This window comes from Biomphalaria glabrata, chromosome 7 (genome assembly GCF_947242115.1).
Source record: "Biomphalaria glabrata chromosome 7, xgBioGlab47.1, whole genome shotgun sequence".
Classification (NCBI taxonomy): domain Eukaryota; kingdom Metazoa; phylum Mollusca; class Gastropoda; family Planorbidae; genus Biomphalaria; species Biomphalaria glabrata.
The window spans coordinates 20,199,438-20,223,684 of NC_074717.1; the positions used below are offsets into that span (position 1 = coordinate 20,199,438).

The following is a 24,247-nucleotide window of genomic DNA, read 5'->3' on the forward strand; positions in this document are numbered from 1 at the left end:
AGCGGGATATCGCCTACTCTACTTACCAACATGTCTACTTCTAAACGCCTACATGAACTCGAGATGAACAAAATCTGTTAGAAGTTGGGACATCGTATCGTAAGGAAACAAAGAAGACTCGTTAGCCGACTGAGAGATGCCTTGAAAGTTTGAAAGGAAGGTTGGTCTCGGTAGAATGTTGAGTGAAATAAAAGAGGAACTTCTAGGGTCAATGCGAGCAATGGCGACTGGTCTGAAAACAGATCTGGAGGAATTCAGGGAGGAAATCGCCGCTGTGAAGTCACAGGTTAGAGTAGAAATGGAGCAAAAGATTAAAACAACGAGGCAGTTAGAGTCGAGCTGGGCAAAGTTCAACGCATACAAACAAATTCAGGATCGAGCGAAGCAATTCGGAAAGTTAAGCCACCTATTTTGGATGATACAGTTTCTTGGACAGACTATAAACGGCAATTTGAGGCGGCTGTCAAAGTGAACAACTGGAGTACAAACAATGCGACAGGATTAATGTTAGTGTTACGACGACAGGACTCTGCTACAGAGAGTTAACGACCAGCAAGATTACGAGGCCATTGTTAGAACAAAGGAATTGCATTTGGGGACGAACACATGAAGAAGCAGATATTGAACGACTGGCACACCTGGCTTATCCGACCTTGACCCTGGAGACCTTAGACGTTCTCATAATGGACACGATTATTGATGGTGTTCGTGACCCCGAATTGAAGAAGGCTATCCGATCTCGTAGAAAAACGAGAGGCAAGCAGTGCTTTGATATACGCCTTATCTTTTGAGGGGGCTTAATGTTCAGGAGGAGGACCTCAGGCAATAATGGAAACTATAGAGGACAGGCGCTCTCAGCAATATTAATATTATTATTTAAAATGTTATTTGATATTTTAAAGTGTTTATAGTGTTCCCCCTCCTCTCTACATTCTCGTTGAAAAATAAAATAATAGATGTAAATAAGTAGATTTATTGTAAAACGGGGTTTGTAAATAATTAAATAGTTTCTATTTGATGTAGGGGGATGTCAATATAGAAGTACGATTAGAATAATTATGATCAAGCCGCTTATAACTTACCTCCTGACGGCAACCTTTCACTTTATCCATTTTGTTACTCGTTCTTGAATATAAGCGTGTCAGTTCAAACCCTGATACAACGTTTTCTTTAGTCTAATAAACGCTCACCTCAACTAATACGCAAACACTGGCCAAGAATTTACAAACGATTTACAGCAAAACTAATCAATGGATTGTCTTTTGTACCAATAGCCAATCTTATTGATTTCAATCATAGACTAGGATTTCAATTAGCACACAAAAACAATTGTTACATCAGCTCTATATAGATTTTAAATTTTTATTTTTAATAACTTTTTATTCTATTCGTATTTAATGTGTCAAGTAAATGAAAATAAATGTATGAAATATTGTTATTTTCATACTTTTTACAATTATTATTTGATGAATCAGAGGATTAAAATGACCAGCGGATGAAATGACCAGTGGATAAAATGACCAGAGGATGAAGTAAATTGGCTCAGCTATCGTCTCTCACAATATTGAAGAGTTCCTCCGTTTTACCAGCAAGACTGTTGACAGAGATGAGAACAGTACTACTTAATTCGGGGCTTTGAAGTAAATTAAAGTAAACATTTCAGACCTTACAATCTATGGGAAGATGAGGTAAAGGCTGTGGTGTCACTAGGGGGTGCGGGGTAGGGTCCGCACAGGGTGACACACAAGAGGAAAATATTATATCTTGGCAAAAGAAGACACATTAAAAAAACGTCTTTACATATACCCAAACCTGCCTAGGCACATATAGTGCAGTAATTTAGATCTATGTATTTTATTTTAGATCTTAGTGTATTTCGTGTGTCGGTACAAATGTTTAAAACGTTACGTGCTTACAAAGGGGAGGCAATGATGGTCTTTCTTTTACAAACAAAAAATCGGTTGTATTCACCTAGTATTTATTTTGTATTTTAGAATTGATCAGATAAAAATGATATTATTACCAAATAATTTAAGAAATAGTAGAACCTTTCTGCATTAGCAACAAGATCGATTCACAAGGTTCTTTTAAAGAAGAACTTTTAAAAATCTTTTCACCAATTTGATTCTAAAGTCTACCCCCCTTCTATTGCAGAACAGACTAATTTTTCCCGACTAACATATAACCATACAATTGACGCTTTTCTGATTGAACATAACAGGCCCGCTACAAGATTTTAAGATAAGCCCATTACAAGCTTTCATGGTCTGCTAGAGCTTTTCTCAAGCAGGAGGGGGGTGGGGCCCCATTGGCGGGTGCGACGTTCTCTCGCATTGGGCGTGATCACCTGACCAATGGGGAGGGGGCAAAGCCATTCTATTTATTTTACAAGTGTAAAATATAGACGTTGTCTTTGTAGTTATCAATCAACATTGAATAGTAACCAACTAAAATAACATTCGGAAATGAAAAGTAATCAAGAAATATTAAGTGTTTTCTTGATTTTCGCGGGGTATACCTTCTAAGGGACCACCCGCGGAAGTAACATTTTTGCGGTATTTAATTTTAAATACGTAAACTATTGTTTACGAACAGTATCACAGGGCATCCTCTAACACTTTTCAGCCCCTAAATAACTCTTTGACACACCATTAGCAACATTTGTATGCTAACTTTTTTCTTTTGAAATACTCCTTAAATATTCAGTAGTTTATTTTTTAAAGTGCCAAAGTACTGCATTATGTCGCACTACAGTTTAAAAAGAATTGATACGTACAGTAAGTTTACTGCAACTTAAGTCTGCCATTGACAAAAAAAAAAGAGACGATGGTATTTTGTGAGAAGGATTCCTAGCTCGTATTGAACCAATGGATGTGCTACACAGCTATTTCGGTCAATCAGCATGCAGAAAGTTTGACGATGACGTTTCCGGATGTTTCTTGTCCAATAGGCTACTGTCCATATACATCGGGAGGCCGTGGGAAAACCTGTTCCCATGTTTAAAAAAAAATAGGGAGTATTTTTTCATAAGTTTTCTTAAAAACCTTCTACGAAAGTCGTAGCTGCGAAAGTCAATGGACCACTGTAGCTCCTATCGCACACCTGGTGTATGTAGCACCTCAGTTTGGCTTCGGTATTCGGACCGCGCGTAACGAGAGAATATTTTCCAGTTGATTTGCTTCTGTTAGTTCGTTTATGGGGCAGAGAAAACCAGTGACCGCCATGAGTAGCACTGGCAGAGACAGAGTCCGTCAATACAAAAGTGGGGCGGTGAAAACTAAGAAAGGGAAAGAGAAGATTACCTTCAGACCCAGAAGAGATCTCTAAACAAGTTTGTTGAACATGTAAAGCTAGAGAATAAACGACAAAAAGCTGAAAATGAGGAGGATGATTTGTCCGTGAGTGCGTTGTGACAAATCGGGTTCTAATGCCAGGTTGTGAACCTGAATAAAAAAAAAACGCCAACGAAAGTGTTTCTATCCCCTCTTGTAGTGATTGGCTACTCTCTGATGACAACGTTAATGCGGACACAGAAAGTGAGTGCTGTATCTGTTTTTTTGAAAGCGGAAGTAAAACTGAAAAAAAAATATTTGCGTATTTCTTTGGATACTCTTCTTGAAACAATCGATGACATCTACAATCCAGATCGTGGGAAACATGGAAACTGTGATATACGTAACATTTTTGTGGAACAGGGCCCAATCAGGTAACCAAATGACTCGGAATACCCAAAGAACAATTTAACGGACAGTTTTTTTAAAACGTTTTGACACGCAGAATGTTTGACGGAGGTTAAATTATTCGAAAATCAGAGTATTTTGTTTTCCATGTAACTTAATTGGCACGATAGCAACAGGAGACTCATTAGCAAGCGAAAGCTGCTGCAACTGGAAATATCTTGGTAATAACTTTCAGCAGTACGACATTTCTGTAAATCAGGTTAAGGGTGTATCAGCGTGGTTGGATTTAGCTTCGAGAATGTCCAGTATGTCAGCGTGTTTGGATTTACCTCTGAGGATGTCTAAAAGTAGTTTAATGTATAACTATGATTGTTTTGAAATGTTGTATGCATGTGGACACAACTGTACCTGCAGAAGATTCGCGCGATTTGGACGGAATGGAGTTTTCGAGACATGATTTCTGATAACATTAAAGTGTCTTTAGTACATATGGCCTATTCGAGATTTTGCTCCAATATTGCTGTTGCATACAGAATAAAGTTAACAATTCATTTAACTGTTGGGAGCGCGGAAAAAAGCTTTTCAAAGTTGAAACTTTTCAAAAACTATGAATGATCAACAATGTCGCAAACCATTCGGTGAAATTTACCTTTTTTGTCAATCCAAAAGGAAGTTGTTATCAACATTGGACTACGAGGATCTTATCAAACAGTTTGCACAGCGACAAGCCAGAAAAGTGGAGTTCCGTGACTTTATCCGCCTGTGACCGTCTCAGCAATTATTTGGTAAGTGTTCGTTTCCTCCTTTAGTAATAGTTACTTTCCGACTCCAACGCATTTAGCTAAACTATTATTATTTACTTTGTGGATTTTTCATATAAAAAGTATGAACCATTAGTTACGTTTATTAAACTTAAAGGCAAAACTTTCAAGTAGAACAACTACAATACAGCATACAATGTAGTCAAACGGCCAATAGAAAAGTATCTACGTAAGGTACTATGTTTTGTATAAAAAAAAATAAGGCCTACAGCATTAGACGAGCTCGTTATTGTTATGTGGTACGGTATACATCAGACATGTTAAATATTGCATTCGCATGCGGCCCGGCGTCACTTTGCATGCGGTCCGCTTGGCCACCTCAAAAATTATCAAAATAATGTTTAATTATTAGGCGTTTTACAGTCACACTAATTTTCGGGTAAAATATTTACTGAAAAAAAAATAAAATTAAAACGTAACTCTGTGTATTTATTTCTTGTTGTGTGTTGTGAACTGATCTGTAATAGTTTCTCAAAATGGCTTGGAGTCCAGGTCAGCTTGTGTGTGTGTGTGTGTGTACTGTGTTAGTATGAACTGTTTTGCCATTCTCTCGTATTAAACTCATGATAGAGACACGTCTTCGTAGTGTTGTTATGTCTAACTGCTCCAACTATCGAGACATTACACTTCTGTCAGTAGCAGGAAAGATCTTTGCTCGACCAACTAACCCACTCTTTAGTGGACGAGGTCTTATCTGAGAGCCAGTGTGACCTCAGAGCCGGTAGAGGTACATCTGACATGATATTTGTTCCGCGACAAATTACAAGAAAAATGCAAAGAGCGGAACCTAAGCCTATACGCTGCCTTTGTGGACCTCAACAAGGCTTTCGACATGGTCCGTCGCGATGGTTAGTAGAGGATTTTGGCAAGGCTTGGATGCCCATTCACGTTCTTATCTATTCTCATGCATTTTCACGTGGGACAAAAAGGCCAGATCAGACACAATGGTGACCTGTTTGATCACTTTCCAATAATAAATGGTGTGAAGCAGGGCTGTGTACTTTCTCCTACTCTATTCGCTGTCTTCTTTGGCGTAATGCTGGGTCAAATGAGGCAGTGATTGCACGAAGGCATCTATATCATGTTTCGTTCAGACGGCAATGTGTTCAATCTTCGACGTCTACTATCCCATACAAAAACAAAGGAGGTGGTCATAACGGAGCTTCTCTATGTCAATGATTGCGCCCTGCTAGCCGACAATGAATTTGCATACGCTGCCTCCTCTTACGGTTTATTTATAAGCCTAAGGAAAACAGAAGTCATGTTCCAGAAGTCACCCAATAACAAATGAATCAGTCCTAAAGGTCACCGTAAACGTGGTAGACCACTTCACATATCTACCAAGTACAGCATCAAAAAAACGCCTCGCTTTCAAGGGAAGTTGATAATCGTCTGGCCGGGCCAGTAGTGCTTTTGGACGCCTTCAGGCGAGAGTTTGGTGGAATAAATCGCTCCGCTCCAATGTCTACTAAACGTCGGTTCTCTCAACCCTTCTATATGGATCTGAGACATGGGTGTTATACAGAAAGCAACTAAGACTACTAGAGAGCTTTCATCAAAGATACTTGCGCTCCATCATGGACATACGGTGGCAAGACCGCACTAAAAACAGCGATGTCCTTGCGGACACCGGTATGGTCAGTATAGAAGGACTTCTTATGGTCCGACAGTTACGCTGGGCAGGGCAAGTATCCCGTATGGGAGACAAACGTATGCCAAAAGCAGTCTTTTTTAGTTAGCTAAAAGATGGTTGACATAAACAGAGATTCCATTTCGGAAACGATTTAAAGATCAGCTTAGGCGCCAATTTGCCTTAGCTGACATAGAAGAGAGCAACTGGTTGCATGCGGCCTCAGCACGAACCAGCTGGAGGTCACTCACAAAGGCTGCGGTATACACATTTGAGACCTAAAGAAAATCCGATGCCGAGGACAGACGCAGACGGCGAAAAGAAAATCTTAATTGACCAGTTTATGCTTGCCCAGGATGTGGAAAAATATTGTCATAACCGCTTCAATAACTTTTTCGTTTGTTATCAGAAAGTGTTTTAGTTGGTATAGAATTAAAGGGAAATGCATGCTCTTTTTTATACAACACAAAGTCAAGTTTATAAAATTAAACATGTTTATTTTAATGAGGTCAAAAACCAACGATGGTATCGTCGATCAGGAGAGAAAGAGTTAAGTGGAGGCAACTCAACGAGATATTGATGTTTATTTACACGATGACATCATATACATGTAGAGCAACGTCTGTCTTGAGCACAACATCTTTATCAGCTCTGACTTTGGCGGAAATCGTTCTCTCTTTCTCATGTCCACATCCTTCCTAGTCAAGTCTCTGATAGTGCGCACCTTCTGCACTAGCTTGGATGGCGGTGTGCATGGCAGGGTTATAACAATATGTTGGTCACAGCTGGGGCTGCGTAGCCACGAGAAATACTGCAGTCCTCATAAGTCTTCGGACTTGAAGACAAGTCTTATTATTTCATAAAATTACTTCAGTAATCAACTTCGTTGAACTTAAGTATTCTTTAATGATCAGATTTTTTAAAAACAAATAATTTTTTGCTAATTTATTTTAAATTGAATTATGGTAATTTAGTGTGGTATTTATTAACTTCAAATTAGTTTTCAAGTTATCTATTTAGATTAGTGTTGATTTGTTAACTTTTTAATCATTTGTAAAAGTTAAAGTTCACATCATAAATAAGCCACGAATATGATTGTTCCCTACTAGTCTACACATATGTCCACTGGCTCTCCTGTCATAAAGTATTGAAAAGTTTTTTTGCACTGCGTGAAGAAATTGTATTGTTTCTGAACATAAAAGGTGAACCTGTTGAACATTACAAAACTGACGAATAGTTCGGAATAGGTACAGGATTTGGCATGTGCAGTTGATCTCACTAGTCACCTGCAAGACTATTTGAAACTTCAAGATAAAGACCAAATTGTCACAACTGCGTGTGATGATGTGAAGTGCTTTCAATCAAATTAAGACTGTGGATAAACCAAATATCAAGAGAAGACTTTGTTCACTTCTCAACGCTACTGGAACTACAAAGATTAAATAGGGCTGCAAAATTTGCTGGATATGTCGTACACCTGGAATCGTTCTTTGATGCTTTCAATGACCGTTTTTGTGACTTCGTTCCATACAAGAATTTTTGTTGTTTGTATCTCCATTTTCATTTGCACCTGAAAATGCTGCTGGTAATGTGCAACTAGAGCTGATAGAATTCTGTCAGATTCTTTTTTTAAAGCGAAGTCTATAGAAGTGGCTGTGCCAAAAGTTAACAGTTATTTACCTGAACGGTACGTTGAATTGCGAACATTGGCAGCCAGAATTCTTGCTATGTTCTGCAAGCATTTATCTCTGTGAGCAGTTCTTCTCCATAACAAAAGCTACAAAAACACCGCACCGTTTGAGATTATCTGATCAAAATTAGTCATCAGTGATGAAAGTGTCAGTGGCAAACAAGCTTCAACCTGACATTATTAAACTTGTATCCCAGAAAAGATGTCAAGCCTCTCAGGACAACGAAAATAATGCTTAATCATAGTAATTTTTTATTAACAAAATAGTACTACAAATTTAGCTAACTAAGGGACATGTCATGAGCGTAGCCAGGATTTTTTTCCGGAGGGGGGGGGGATCAAGTCGCCACCTGTTTCAAATTCGAGCTTCGAGTCTCTTTTTACGAAAATATTAAAGAAAAGCGATGTTTGCCCCCCCCCCACTCCCCCCTCCATTCAGCGATATTAAGTGCACTGTAAATACTTGTTTAATGAATAAAAAAAACAACAACTAAATATGTTAAAAAAAACTACTGTACACGTTGTTAAGTGTATACGTGCGGCCCGTGCCTACCAACGGTCAACCAAACAAAAACTGCAAACGTTGACTGTGGCTGATGAAACTATAAATTACTTGACTAATGAATTGCTTCTCGTCGTGACGGACAAGCTGGCGATGAACTCTTATGGTACACAGTGCTGAGAGTCTTCTTCTCGTCGTGACGGACAAGCTGGCGATGCACACTTATGGTACACAGTGCTGAGAGTCTTCTTCTCGTCGTGACGGACAAGCTGGCGATGAACTCTTATGGTACACAGTGCTGAGAGTCTTCTTCTCGTCGTGACGGACAAGCTGGCGATGCACACTTATGGTACACAGTGCTGAGAGTCTTCTTCTCGTCGTGACGGACAAGCTGGCGATGCACACTTATGGTACACAGTTCTGAGAGTCTTCTTCTCGTCGTGACGGACAAGCTGGCGATGAACACTTATCGTACACAGTGCTGAGAGTCTTCTTCCCGTTGCAGCTCTTGCATCAATTTTCCGATGACGACAAAACAAGCTGTGAATTAAACTATTTGTGTTGAAAAAGTTGAGCCGTTAATGAAGAAACTAACCAAACAAGATACCGAATGTATAACCGTGTTCTGTAATAACTTCCAATTTTGAAGTAACGTCTGTATTATATAAGATAAGTAAGGTAAATGTAGTTTTTGCTACTCATAATCCAGGAATGGGGGGGGGGGGGTGCATGTGCAGTTGCGACCTGCGTATTTTCCCGCATCTCGTGCAGTCAAAGCCGTTGACCTCTGACCTATTTAAGTTTTCTTTCCGTCTTCAATACTGGCTTTTCTTTTCTCCTCAAATGTTTGTCCCGCAGTCTTTGAGAAAGCTCTCAGTCTCTCACAGAGACCATCTGCTGCCAGCTACTTTCCTCTATATGAGGGCGAAATGGCACCTGACTTGAGCTTATAGGGGGGGCACCTCTGTTACGCCGTCCTCCTTATAGCTCCTCCGTTAAGCTCGCCAAAGAATATCGCCTTTGGCATGCGGACATTTCTCAAGCGGGATTAATGTCAGATCCAGCGTAATTATTGCTTTTTTACTGTCCACACCGGCTTCGAGCAGAACATTTATTTTTAATGTAGTCTTACCAGCATATGTCCATCATGAAGCGAAGACACCTTTGATGGAAGTGTTTGAAGAGCCTTGTATGCCTGCGATAGAGCACCCAGGACTCTGAGCTATGCAAAAGTGTGGTGACATACCTTTTTCACCATACTCTCAGACAGAGTCAGTGACGCTTCGTTGGACACTGCTACATAGGTAGGTAAAGTGGTCATCACGATGGCCATTCTAATTGATCTGTGGATCTGGATTAGTTCCCATTGGGGACTTCTGAAGCATGACCTCCGTTTAATTTAGGTTGATGGACAGACCAAACGAGGCAGCAGCCTCCCTAAATTCATGGACGGCAAGTGGAAGATTCTGTTCGGTGTGTACAAGAAGGGCGCAATCTTCATCGTGGAGCAGTTCAGTAGCAATCATCACTTTAATCTTTTTATGGGAGAGCTGGGGCCGTATGTTAAATATGCTGCCGTCGGTGCAAAAACTGATGTAGATGCCCTCATGCTGGCGTTGTCTCATTTTATTTAGCATTGCTCCAAAGAATACTGCAAAGAGTATTGGACACACCCCTGCCTCACACTATTCACCAAGAGAAGTGAGCTGACAGGTCAGCGTTGTATCTGATTTTACCCTTTTGACCCTCATGCAGTTGCTTCAGAATGGCGATGAATCTTGGAAAGCCTCCAAGTTGAGATAGAATTCTCCACATGCCATCGCGACTCCCTGTGTCAAATGCTTTTGTGAGATAGATGAGTTCAGTGTACAAGTCCAAGCACTGCTCCCTGCATTTTTCTTGCATTTGACGCAAGACAAAAATCATGCTCGATGTGCCTCTACCAGCTCGAAAACGACATAAGCAGAGCGGATTGATTCATATAGTAAGCGCGTGTCATCTGAATCAGCGTACTTTTGTATGTTTTCAGAAAGCTACATTTGTTGTTTTTTTTTATTCGCGATCTTTTGTCTGCAAAATATTACACGAGGCTCTGTAGAGGGAATATCTGTCAGTGCTGTTGGGCTTCGTGAGCTAAGAGCAATACTGGATTGCTGCGTTATTCTCGTCAAACCAGTCTCTATTGGGCCTGTGGCAATAGCCCACTGCCCTGGCCGTTGCGTTCTGGAGAGTTTGTTTTAGCTGGTTCCAATTAGTCGGCACTTGGCTTAACCCTGGTGGGTATTACTTCACCAACATCGCATTGCTTCACTAGTATATAGTCAAGTAGATCAGTTGCGTCACTAGGTGGGTGCGGGGGGTGCGGGCCGCACCGGGTGACATCCACCAGGGGGGGGGGTGACACCCAAGTGGGAAAATGTATTTTTCCGAAATGCAACTTTAAAAAAATTACTGCCTCGAATGTCTTTCACAATTTAGTATCCACATGTCCTAAATCTTCTTAATTTAATTCTATTAGACTTTATTATGTGTTCTAGACGCCAGGGGAAAGAGTTTCCGAAGCTCAGAAATTTTAGAAAAAGAAAAACGCTTGGCGCCCGGGGCATCGCCCCGCTGAGTGAAGTTTCCCCCAAACATCTTATCTGACCAGTTGAGTGTTGAACGTAACATTTTTTGTTGCAATGTGTTGAAAAACACATAGGCGTAAGCCTCTCGCACGCCATTCGACGCTTACGGCTGCAAGCTTTCTCCACAGAAATCATTCTAAGTCGTCTTTCACAACCACTTCCCAGCTGGTGCCCACGAAATTCAGAACTTCTACAAAGGTGTGACGCCAGGTTAGACGTGGACGGACATGTTTTTTTATTTCCTCCTTTCTGCTTTCATGTTAAGGCTGACTTTGGTAAACGTGTTTCGTCTTGTCTCACGATATGTCTCACAAATGTCAATTGACGTTCAGTCGCCACTTTCTTTAGACGGCGAATGCCTGTCCGGTAAAAGTTTTCTCTATTGGTAAAAATTTCTCGGGAGGATTTGTAGGATCCTTCTCAGCCATCGCTACTCAGCCTCTTTTCAATCTTCCACGCCTTGAAGCGTAGGTGGCCGTAGACGGTTCCTGCTTTCCAATCCGACATGCAACACCATGATATGCATTTCCGTCACTTGAGATAACACTGCCTAAATAGGTTAACTTTACTACTTGTTCAAGATCTGCATGACCAATGTTGATCGGGAACTGGATAGCCTGCACCCTATATGTATAACTTTGAGGGCGTCTTTATCCGTCATCTCGCGTATAAATTTAATTGTATATCAAAGTAATGCTATCTCGTCTGCAAAATCCAACTCGGTTTGGTTTACGCCTTGAGAATCCGAATGCAGCCTGTTTCATGACATCATCGATGGCTACAAGAAAGAGAAATAGGGATAAGATACACCCTAATTTCATATCCATGTTAAAGAATTCCACCATCTGTTGTGAGACAACAGCTTGATTTGCTTTAGGCATGTAGCTGAATCTGGACAAATTGTTGCAAGATGCCTTACTCTTGCTATTTCCCAGAGTGATTCCGATAGACGTTATCAAACTTTTTTTTAAATTTATAAAACTGAATTTTTATCCTTAGTTGGTATTCTAGGGGGTTTTTTTATTAATTTTTTTTTTTGACGAAGTTTCGCAGGACGTAAACCTGTTCAGTGCTTGATTTGTCTTTTCGGAAGCAGCTGAGAAACACTAGTGTAATTTAAGACCTTTTCCTTAAGGAGTTCTTAAACCATCTCTAGTAAAAAAATATGTTCAACTCAAGGTTTCTCAATTCTATGATTGCACATTTGTTATTTAAACAATAACGTTTGATTATATGTAAAAAAACAACGACATTTTAAAGTAGAATCGAAAACCATTTTTCGAGTAGAACCAATTTATTAATTAGCTTACAGTTTTATTGTTCAACATAAAGAAGGTTGTTTGTTTTTTAGGGGAAGATTATATTTTCTTTGGTAGGGGGGGGGGGGGCTTACACTCCGAGCTTACAGCATCGGGTGACACCGACCCTAGTGACGCCACTGAAGTAGATGTCAATGTTTAGAGCGCGGATGTCTCCATGTTGTCTTGAAAGTTTTTGTTGTTGTTGCTGTTGTTGTTTTGTTTTTGTTTTGTTTTTTGGTTGGAAAACGAGTTTAACAACCACAAGTTTCAATTTGGAGCAGACTTCCAGCAATAGTCTACCGTTGTCGTTGAAACTACCAATACCATGTCTCCTCAGGACACCCAGCTGTAGTCACTCCCCATTCGAGCGATAAAATCACCCAACACTACTAGTTTGTCGGTGGTATTCACCTGTCCTAGGATTCGCCTCAAGCCTCCATAAAATGTGTCCTTCGCGACCTATTCCGCCAGTAGCGTGAAGGCATAGACGCTAATTACTGTAAGGAACTTAGATCCATTTAGTGGAAGTCTAAGTAACATCTGTAGATCAGAGTGAGTTATATCCTGCCTACCCCAGATTATCTGTTTTCCTCGGGGCTTCTCCCAGACCAGTAGAGAGTGTTACCAGCTCCCCTGTCAGTGATTCTTGACCTGCCAGGCGTATTTCACTAAGGGCAGCAATGTCCACTCCCAGCCGAGTCAGTTCCATTACCACTAGGGCAGATTTCTGCTGTGGTCAGTCGTTCACGTCATTGTCGTGCATTTTGCGGACATTCCAACATGCAATTTTAAGTGGTAGCCTCTTTTTTACTTTGGGGTGATTCGCCATTATGTTTGTTTGTAAAATGTTTTTACATGTTTCGGATGTTCCTTCAGAAGTGAAGATAATTTACTTCCTAGTCCCAAAACTCCCGCAGGACGACGGGGGATGGGAGCGGGCAGGGTTTGAACCCAAGTCCGAACGACAGTCCAGCGCGCAAACCTTACGACCAGGCAGCCATCCTACATGATACACTGCAAGGCACCCATCATACGCTAAGTATTTTTTTATAGTTGAATGTGGATTGCGCAGACCAAAACCACTATTTAGGCCAGAAGCCAAACTCAGTGGCTCAGTACTCTATGACGACTGTATATAGCAGATGGCTGTAGGTTTTTTATTTTTGAGTTTCCGTCTCCTAGACTTGCTGCCGACCAACGCTGTGGAGCCCTGTCCGCCCCTCGAATGCAAATACAATTCCTTACAACAGATTCATCGCGTAGAATCGGTAAGTAGAATAAAAACTTGGTGTAGATCTAGACAAGTTGAGAACTATTCATAACTACGTGACGTAAATCCTAAATATGGCGCCAATCCGGGTTGCACAAGTGAGAATCTAGAGATAATTTTAGACCAAATAATAATTATATAGATAATTCGATGCGCCGTTTAGTTGAGCACTAGTAAAAGAAGAGTTTTGCACAGCACTAGTCTCACAAAAAATGTTAATAGATCTCAAGTTCTTTTGTAATGAAGACAGTCCAAAGCATAGACTTGTATATACTATATCTAGACTGGACATGGAGACTTTTTAACACTACAAAAAATGTCGTGAAAATGTTTTAGAAAAATGGATCAAGGCGTTGTTTTGTAAAGTAGTTAAAAGAAGTAAAGGCTATTTTTCTTAACCCTAACCTATGTAACATATAATTTAATTTTTAGATCTAGATCTAGTAAATGAACATAAAAAATTAGAGTAGCCTACTCTCGTCTCATAATTATTATTTTGCAATTTTTAGATACATAATCTTCTTTATCAAAACACTGGATGCAACACTAAATTGTGATTTTTTGTGTGTGTATTTTTGATAATCAATTACTAGATCTAGATCTAAATAATAAAATTATATGTTACATAGGTTAGGGTTGAAAAAAAACTTTACTTCTTTTAACTACTTAACAAAACAACACCTTGATCCAACTTTCTACAAAATGTTCACTATCGATCAGTCGCGGATAAGAATTTATTTCCGGTTTCCGGTCTAGTAGTAGATATAAGTCTATTGTCAAACTGTAATAATAAATGGCTCTAAATTAACACCGATAACAGTAAACTCAGGTGTACCTCAAGGAACAGTCTTGGGTCCACTACTATTTTTAATTTACATAAATGATTTACCAAATTGCATTACTTCAGGAACAAAAGTCAGATTATTTGCAGACGATTGTATAATATATAGAACAAAAAAAACAACAGAAGACACATATTTTACAAAGAGAATTAGATGAATTACAGAAATGGGAATCAAATTGGAGCATGTCTTTCCACCCAGAAAAATGTCAGTAGTTAAGAGTAACAAAAAAACTAAAACAAATTAATTCCACTTATCTTATTCATGGAAAACCAGTAACACAGACTAAAAATGCAAAATACCTAGGTGTTATAATAAATGAAAAACTGTCATGGAATCCACATAATGATGAAACTACAAAAAAATCAAAAAAAGCATTAGGATTTATTAAAAGAAATTTCTATAAATCAAATAAGAACATAAAACTAAAATGTTATTTAACCTGGTTAGGCCAATAATAGAATATACATCCTCCGTTTGGGACCCCTCAACTCAAGAAAACATTAAGAAACTAGAACAGACACAAAATAGAGCAGTGAAATTCATAACAAACGAATATTCGCATTTGACTAGAGTAACACCTTTAGTAAAATCACTAAATTTACAAAGCCTTCAGGACAAAAGGCTCAAAAGTAAACAGGCACGACATGGCCTAAATTGTGCCGATGTGCCTCAAATCAAAAATCAAATCAAATCAATCAAAAGTAAAGTAGCAATCATACATAAAACACTGAACCATAATCTTCAAATACAAAAACAAAGTTTAATAAAATACTCTGAAAGACACAAAGATAAAGGCACATTCCTCGTCCCATATGCTAGGACAAATTTGTACAAATACTTATTCTTCCCTAGTGCTATTGAGCATGGAATGGGTTGCCTGAGCTAGCCAGGAAAACCAGTGACTTGGCTGAATTTAAGTCATTGGTTAATATGCATGACTAAATGCATGACGCGTAGGACGTAATCATCTTCTTCTTTGAAGTAACGTCTGTATTATATAAGATAAGAAGAAGATAAGCTTCTTGCGGCCAGCTTGAAAACAAACAGGATTAGATCTATAAGTTATAAGCTATCATCGACATTAAATAATCTACATAATCATATAGACATAGAAATATAGATCCACTTGGGTACTTTGACAGTTTTTATTAATGTAATTCAACAAAATTATCTAGTTGTATAGATCTTGATGTAAAGATTAGTGATACCGAGATTATCTTTTTATGTCAAATGTTAAAGAAGTTATGGCCACAGACCACTAGCGGATCCAGAACTTTGGAGTGAGGGGGGCGATTTTTTTCCAAACCCTAACCCTAACGCCCAGTAAACCCTAACCCTATGCATAAACGTGTGTACAGAACACACACACACACACACACACACACACACACACACACACACACACACACACACACACACACACACACACACACACACACACACACACACACACACACACACACACACACACACACACACACACACACACACACACACGCACGCACGCACGCACGCACGCACGCACGCACGCACGCACGCACGCACGCACACACACACACACACACACACACACACACACACACACACACACACACACACACACACACACACACACACACACACACACACACACACACACACACACACACACACACACACACACACACACACACACACACACACACACACACACACACACACACACACACACACACACACACACACACACACACACACACACACACACACACACACACACACACACACACACACACACACACACACACACACACACACACACACACATACATACATACATACATACATACATACATACATACATACATACATACATACATACATACATACATACATACATACATACATACATACATACATACATACATACATACATACATACATACATACATACATACATACATACATACATACATACATATATATATATATATATATATATATATGACAATTTTGAAAAGCAGCATTTCTCAACCTGCGGCGAAAAATTGGGGCAAAGCTATAAGGTTCCCTAGTGGGGTTTGGGGCAAAGCCCCGACGCCAAAAGCGTTTTCTTGCATTCTTCACTAAAGAAACGCATTCTCCTGACATCTACAGCTCATCATTCATCAATGAAGTTCGGGGCGACAAAAGCATTTTCTTGTATTCTACACTGCAGAAACGCATTCTCCTGACATCTACAGCTTATTATTCATCAATGAAGTTCGGGGCGAAGCCCCGACGCTAAAAGCATTTTCTTGTATTCTTTACTGCAGAAATGCATTCTCCTGACATCTACGCTTATTATTCATCAATGGAGTTCGGGGCGAAGCCCCGACGACAAAAGCGTTTTTTTGCATTCTTCACTGCAGAAGCGCATTTTCCTGACATCTACAGCTCATTATTCATCAATGGAGTTCGGGGCGAAGCCCGAAAGGACAAAAGCGTTTTCTCGCATTCTTCACTGCAGAAACGCATTTTCCTGACATCTACAGCTCATTATTCATCAATGGAGTTCGGGGCGAAGCCCCGACGCCAAAAGCCTTTTCTGGCATTTTTCACTGCAGAAACGCATTCTCCTGACCTAAAGCTCATTATTCATACTATTAAAAAAAAGGACCTTTTGAATAATATTGTAGTTGAAAGATATTCTAATATGAATTTATAGGCCCTTAATACATTGCAAATAAAACCGATTTGTTCCTTGAAAAGATAAGATACCCCACATATTTAGATTTTGGCTTTGAGGATCGCCGCCAAAAAAAATTATTCGATAAATAATATTCAATAACAATGTAGTATAAGTTGTGAGTTATAGTCCCAAATTTATTTAACTAGAAAAATATCCGATTGAGTAAAGGTTGGGAAAAGGCGACTATAAATGTATTTTTATCGGTTTAGAACTCATCTCAATCATGATTCTTATAGTGAAAAATTTCGTTTGAATTCTAACTTTTCCAATGTAAAGTCTTTCTTAAAATAATTATGATAAATTCATGTGAAATTACATAAACTCTGGAAATGGGAGGGGCGGTAGAATGAAAACGATTAATCCTCGCTCCTTTAATAATTTCTGCTAAAGATTGCATTTGGCATTAAAGAATAAAAAAAAAAAAGTAGGGCGACTCGATATAAGAATTTAATTATAGTATATATAAATTATATTAGTGGCAGATTTTTTACATTTTGTAATTTCTAAACTATAATACTAAAAGAAAAAGTATTGGTTTGTCCGATGGGGGAAATGCAATTGCATATATCGCCCTTCCCACCTGGTGCAACCCTTTTTCATTTAAATTTACTAATGATAAAATTTGAGATTAGAGTATGGTACGACATAATATACAATGGGTTCACATATCAATACGTAGTTTATATTATATAGATATTCAACTAATTTTGTTCACATACTATGATTCTCCACAAAAATAGGACCGCCCCCCCCACTCAGAGGGCTAGAGTGGGAAGGGCAGTACATGCAATCGCCCTCCCCCCCCCCCCCCCAACCCCACCGAATCGACCAAGATACCAGAAAGGGAGCGACATAATATAAAATTTATAGATTAATTCAACTAATTTTGTTCACAAACTATGATTTCTCCATAAAAGTAGGACCGCCCCCCCCCCCACTCAAATGGTTTAGGTGGGAAGGGCAGTAGAGGTATTCGCCCCCCCCCCAAACGGTAAACAGGGAACGACATAATATAAAGATCGGTTAAAATATCAAAAACAAGTTTTAATCATATAGATATTTAATTGATTCTGTTAGCAAGCTGTGATTTCTACAAATAAATTGGACCCCACTCGAAAGTGTAGGGGGGGGGCGGGATTGATACCATTGCCCATTCCGACCCCACCAAATCGGTCAACATACTAGAGGAGGGGGCGAAATAATAAAAAAATAGGTTGAAATATAAATAATTAGTATATATTATTAACATAAGTAATAAATTTGTATACAAATTGTGTGAATTATATACTAAAATTCGCCCCTACCGCCCCCCCCCCTGGATCCGCCAGTGCCACAGACCTATATATATTATATCTGGACTGGAAAACGGAAACACATTTTTATCCGCTATTGATCAATTCACTGACATATATATATATATATATATATATATATATATATACAGTGCTTTTTTGTGACGGTACGCACCGGTACGGCGTACCGGCAACTTTTTCAATGTGGGGAAAAAAATATTACTTTCTTGTATTTTAAAATTTATTATTAATTTATTAGTAGTTAAAAGTTAGGCAATCTATCACTGAGTACCGGCACCAATTTTTTTTACAAAAAAGCACTGTATATATAGGGGCTCTGGTAAATATTGCATTCCTCATAAATCAGCAGACTCGAAGACAAGATTTATTATATATATTTTTTTTTCGAGCTATAATGGAAGTCGCCCCGAATCTAGGAAAATTGATCTTTTCTGTTTTAGAAAGTAATGATCATTAGTTAACAAAGTATAGAAATAAAGCAATACCATTTTCTCGGATTTTAATTAGAACAGGCTATTAATCCCAGAACTATATATTCACGCAAATATATGAAATAAAGTTATTTCCTGTTAGTCCCCATAGAGAAAATGTCTCAAAAATTCTAGACTGAAATAATTCACGTCTGTTGATTTTAGCATCATATGTACATATAAATAGATTGATTACCTAGATCTTTGTAGATTATGTTTCTCAAAATGGCAAAATAATAATTATAAGAAGAGAGTGCTCTTATTTGCGATGTTCAATTACTAGATCTAAATATTCACATTTAATTATATGTTACATAGGTTAGGGTTGAAAAAAAAACACTTTTTATAACTACTTTACAAAACAACGCTTTGTACCAGCTATTTCAAAGTTTTTCACATTTTTTAAGTGTTAAATAATCTCCATGTCTAGTCTAGATAATATATAGGTCTGTGTGTCAGGACTTTGTTGATTTCATTACTGAATTTTTAATTGTTAAAGTGTTAAAAGTATAATTTCAATTTTATTGTGTGTATATGTTATAATTACTTTATAACTTCTATTATGTTTAGGCCCAAGTTCGGCCCAACAGACACACCATACACTCCCAGATATAGGCCTACATTAACTAATAAACGATGTGTGTGATGATTTAAATTAAAATTATAAATTTAATGTAATGATATTTCTACAATGACAATGACATATGATCAAAGATAATGATAGACAATTATGAGTGCATATAGTATGGTGTGAGAAATTTCTAAATCATAATCTAGTTCCAATTAATTACTGAATTAATATTTCAAATACAATGATAACCACCTTTTTAATATTCTCCATCAGCATTGTTCTCCCAATAGTTCATTCCAAGACAAAGACTCTGTAATCAGGTGCGTGTACTTCTTATACCAATGGCAACACAAGTAGATCTATCTTCAACCAAGATAAATGTTCAACAACAATGTAGACTCAAAGTTCAGAGTAGCAACACCACTCCCGACGTCCACCAAGTCCAGATACAATCTGGAACCTGAATCTTCAGTCCCGAAACCTGAGACGACAATCTCAGACAGAAAAACCTGAGACTGAGAACTTTAGTCCTGATACAAAACCCTATGGAAAGACAAATAATAGATTCTTGTAATCCTCTAATCTAATTATAAAATACGAATACGACCAAATACATATTAAGAATAACTTTACAATGTGAAATTAAAACTCACCCTAAACAGGGGTCAAAATAATCCTTCAAGAATATATACCAAGGCCAACGCTAAGGCTATCCAGTAACGAAGACACAAGTATAATTCAAGAACTCCAAAGATACAGCAAGATGGAGGGAGTCTACCAAACGATCAAGAAGAAAAGTTTGACGTCATATGAAACATTTATGACGAGCGACAAGGGGAGATCAACTAGTACACAAAATAAAATTATTGAAAATGACGCCATCGCCTATTGATGAAAGCGGCGCAATAAGATTAAGAATATTATTATTACACAACTAATTCAATAGTTGCGACACTGTGGTTATGGCATTTTTTATGTGCATGGAATAGGACTATAGAAAATATCCGAAAAACTGACCGAAAAATAAATATTTGTCCTTAATTCGTCCTAACTCTGTAACCATGATAGAAATTTGCAACAGTTATACTTCATTATATGCTTTTCAAATTAATTTATTTTTGTTGCAAGCAAACTATACTTGTAATGAAATAAAACATTGTAGAGAATTAGAACATAAGGTTAAATAACAACTCTTTAGCGCTCTGCTTTCTAGGAAGCTCTATTTCAAATCCTTATTCCAGAAGAGTTAGAAGAATCTTATTATTGGCGACGTGTTGTCTTGTTTGCTTTTAAGTGTAAAATAACGCCAAATGATTTTTGTTTAATGTTACTACTTTAAACAATGAAAACAATACCATGGCTTAAATATTCCTGGTCCATGCGTGAATTAGTCTACCACTCTGAGTTTGTGTGATAATGTTCATGCAGGTTCCTGGTTCCTGAAGGTACCATGAAGTTCTGACTTGAATAGAATTATTGTAAAAACATTATTTTTTATGTTTTGTAAATAAAATGTTCGAAAGTAGGAATGTGCATAAAATGTCAATAGTCAAAAGTTATGTAAATGATGAGATCTCTTGCTCTAGGTAGGAACGCCCCTGGACAAGATGAGTATCATTGTCGTCTCCTTGGTCATGCTGATGTCTTTAGAAGTAGCTCATGGTTTGGCGTTTGTGAACTGGAACACAACGACAGGACCGGTCACCGGATTCTTGGACGGGAGTATCAAAGTCTTTTGGGGCATACCTTTTGCTAAGCCTCCAGTTGGCCCAGGACGTTTCAAGGTAACCATCGCTCTAGGAGTGGACTAAAGAAATGTTTCATAAAGAAATTTCTAAAACAAAATATTGATAGAATGTCTACCACTACCAGCTTGACAAAAAAAAATTGTCAGTGGCACATTTTTAAAAGTCACTGATAGAGGCTATGTAACAATTATAAAAACTCAATAATTGTGAAGTGAAAAAGTGTAAAAACATGATTTATTGTACTAATATTACATTTTTTTTTAGAGATTATTAATTGTAACAAATAAAAACTCACTTTTCAATTACAGCAATTGAACAAATTAAAAGAGATGAAAAAAGTCAATGATTGTAGCGATGTTACTAATGAATAATGAATATGTAACATTTTCCCCTAAGATTGTATGTTTGAGATGTACAGAAACTTATGTATTGTCCAGCTCCCTCACTTTGGGAAGTCGATGTGTGTGACTTTATATTGATACAATTAGCTTTAAAAATATACAGATTATTCAACAATGTTATTTTCACAATTTACAACTGTATTCCTCTTTGTATCTCATTGATCTAGCCGCCAGAGAAGGTCGCTAACTGGAGCATACCTGTTAACGCGACCCAGAGGCCCAACGCCTGCTGGCAAAACATTGATTCATCATTCAACAGGTCGCCCAAAGTTGAGATGTGGAACCCCAACACTAAAATGAGGTAATCTCAAATACCGAGTTGACTCCCAGCCCTAATAGTTATAAATTATGCATCGTTATTTGTATGACAGATATAGTCTGAAATAATTCGTATATATCTTTCAATCGAATGATTGAGAAGGGAGTTAATGTCAGATTGGAGGATTGTGGGGCGAGCTCTAACTTATCTACTTACAACGCAAATAAAAACAAATTAAATCAGAGACAGAATAAAATGTAGTTTTGTATATTTATCAAACATTATGTTTCTTGTTGTCGAGACGAATGCGACTTTATTTTCGATGTATGTATATACAGAGAGACAGAGTCCGGACAAGTTTATTATCAGTGATTCTAATTGAGAAAAGCTAATAATGTTGTTTCCGATAAGAAACGTGTATATAAAACAAGATTACTATGAGAGTTACTGTTTCCCCACAAACTAACAGGCGGTCCCTGCAGGGTCCAACTATCGGTATTCTGTTGGGTAAGTAATTAAGAAAAAAAAAAGGATTTAATAATTTAAACACGAATATCAGAAACTAGAAAGTACAGTAACCACAATTCTACTTCCTGTATACAAAATGGACGTGCGAGACCATTCGTTATAGAAGGCCTGAACACTGACATCACAACCTGTGGGCTGTGGAGACCAATAGCGCGTTGACACGTCGTACTGACCTGTGACATCGCAACCTGTGGGCTGTGGAGACCAATAGCTCGTTGACACGTCGTACTGACCTGTGACATCGCAACCTGTGGGCTGTGGAGACCAATAGCTCGTTGACACGTCGTACTGACCTGTGACATCGCAACCTGTGGGCTGTGGAGACCAATAGCTCGTTGCCACGTCGTACTGACCTGCGACATCGCAACCTGTGGACAGTGGAGACCAATAGCTCGTTGCCACGTCGTACTGACCTGTGACATCGCAACCTGTGGGCTGTGGAGACCAATAGCTCGTTGACACGTCGTACTGACCTGTGACATCGCAACCTGTGGGCTGTGGAGACCAATAGCTCGTTGCCACGTCGTACTGACCTGCGACATCGCAACCTGTGGACAGTGGGGGACCAATAGCTCGTTGCCACGTCGTACTGACCTGTGACATCGCAACCTGTGGGCTGTGGAGACCAATAGCTCGTTGACACGTCGTACTGACCTGTGACATCGCAACCTGTGGGCTGTGGAGACCAATAGCTCGTTGCCACGTCGTACTGACCTGCGACATCGCAACCTGTGGACAGTGGAGACCAATAGCTCGTTGCCACGTCGTACTGACCTGTGACATCGCAACCTGTGGGCTGTGGAGACCAATAGCTCGTTGCCACGTCGTACTGACCTGTGAGGTGGCAATGAGCTGTTGTTCTCCACTGACTACAGGTTACGACGTTGCAGTTCAATGTTTAGGCTTTCTATGACGATTGGTCTCGGTGCGAGGGTCAAAAGTGTTGCCGATTGATTGTACTATTATGCGGGCTTATTATTCAATTATTGAAAATACAATAAACATACATATGAAATAGGTTATTACATTGTTAATATCTATAAGCTCTATGATGTAATTGTTAGGAAGATATTGTTCATTTTGATCAACTGTGACTGCCTGGCCATGTTGTATGTGGTCCCATATAGTCATAAGTTCGATAACTGCCTGATGCCATTCCGTACCGACTTATTTTGGAATATAAGAAAAATGCATGCATAAGGTTCATTTGTTATATTCAAAATGATTTATTTTGCCTGTTTTTACTACTACTAATAAATTGTTTTAAAACCGGTGCATATTTAATTAAACAAAAAAGTATAAAATATCCTTTATATTCAATTACAGAAACTACAATAAACATAGATATGAAATAGGTTATTGTATTTTCTATATAGTCTTTCACCCCTGCAGCAGTATATCAGTGTGATTTAATTCTTAAATTAAAACGGTTCGCTTTGAGACGCTAACAAGCACAATAAAAAAGAAAAATATTTTTTTACACAAAGCTTATCTATGGGGAAGAACTTTCATATATCTCAATACTGCAGAAATAATCTCCTTTTTCTATATAAAACAAAATTAATTGATTAACTAATTGGTTAATTTTGTATTGATTCGTGTATACACTGTAGTGTAGTCTTCGACTATGAATAATTATGTAAAATTTCAACTTGATCAGAGAATGGGAAGTGGGAGAAAAAATACAAGGAAGAGACGCAATAAGGGAAATAATTAGACCCAAACAGCCACATCCTCAATAAGAAGCATTCATTTCCCTTTGTCGATACCAAACAGAATAATTTATTACCAATAATTTAACGAAATAATTAATTAAAAATCATTAATTAACTAGTGAATATTTTTGACTAATTTATGTTATGTACAATAAATATTTTTTTG

At 38.3% G+C, this 24,247-nt stretch overlaps 1 protein-coding gene and 1 long non-coding RNA gene across 5 annotated transcripts in view; one reads left to right on the forward strand and one right to left on the reverse strand.

Annotated features, from left to right (window-relative positions):
- The window catches only part of LOC106070797 (cholinesterase 1-like), a 55,679-nt gene that overhangs the window by 7,100 nt on the left and 24,332 nt on the right, over positions 1–24,247 (forward strand). For 2 of the 4 annotated variants that reach the window (XM_056036383.1, XM_056036384.1), the window contains 3 exons: positions 4,350–4,465; positions 21,017–21,214; positions 21,747–21,880. In XM_056036383.1, coding sequence (XP_055892358.1) covers positions 21,038–21,214; positions 21,747–21,880 — 311 coding nt within the window. In that variant the 5' untranslated portion in view covers positions 4,350–4,465; positions 21,017–21,037. The remainder of the gene's footprint in view (positions 1–4,349; positions 4,466–21,016; positions 21,215–21,746; positions 21,881–24,247) is intronic. The other 2 variants (XM_056036385.1, XM_056036386.1) reach the window with 2 other exon arrangements.
- Positions 343–20,217, reverse strand: LOC106070814 (uncharacterized). Its single transcript, XR_001218314.2, has 3 exons — positions 20,084–20,217; positions 19,683–19,973; positions 343–1,594 (listed from the first exon to the last, which is right to left on the reverse strand). It is a non-coding gene; the product is annotated as an uncharacterized LOC106070814 (long non-coding RNA).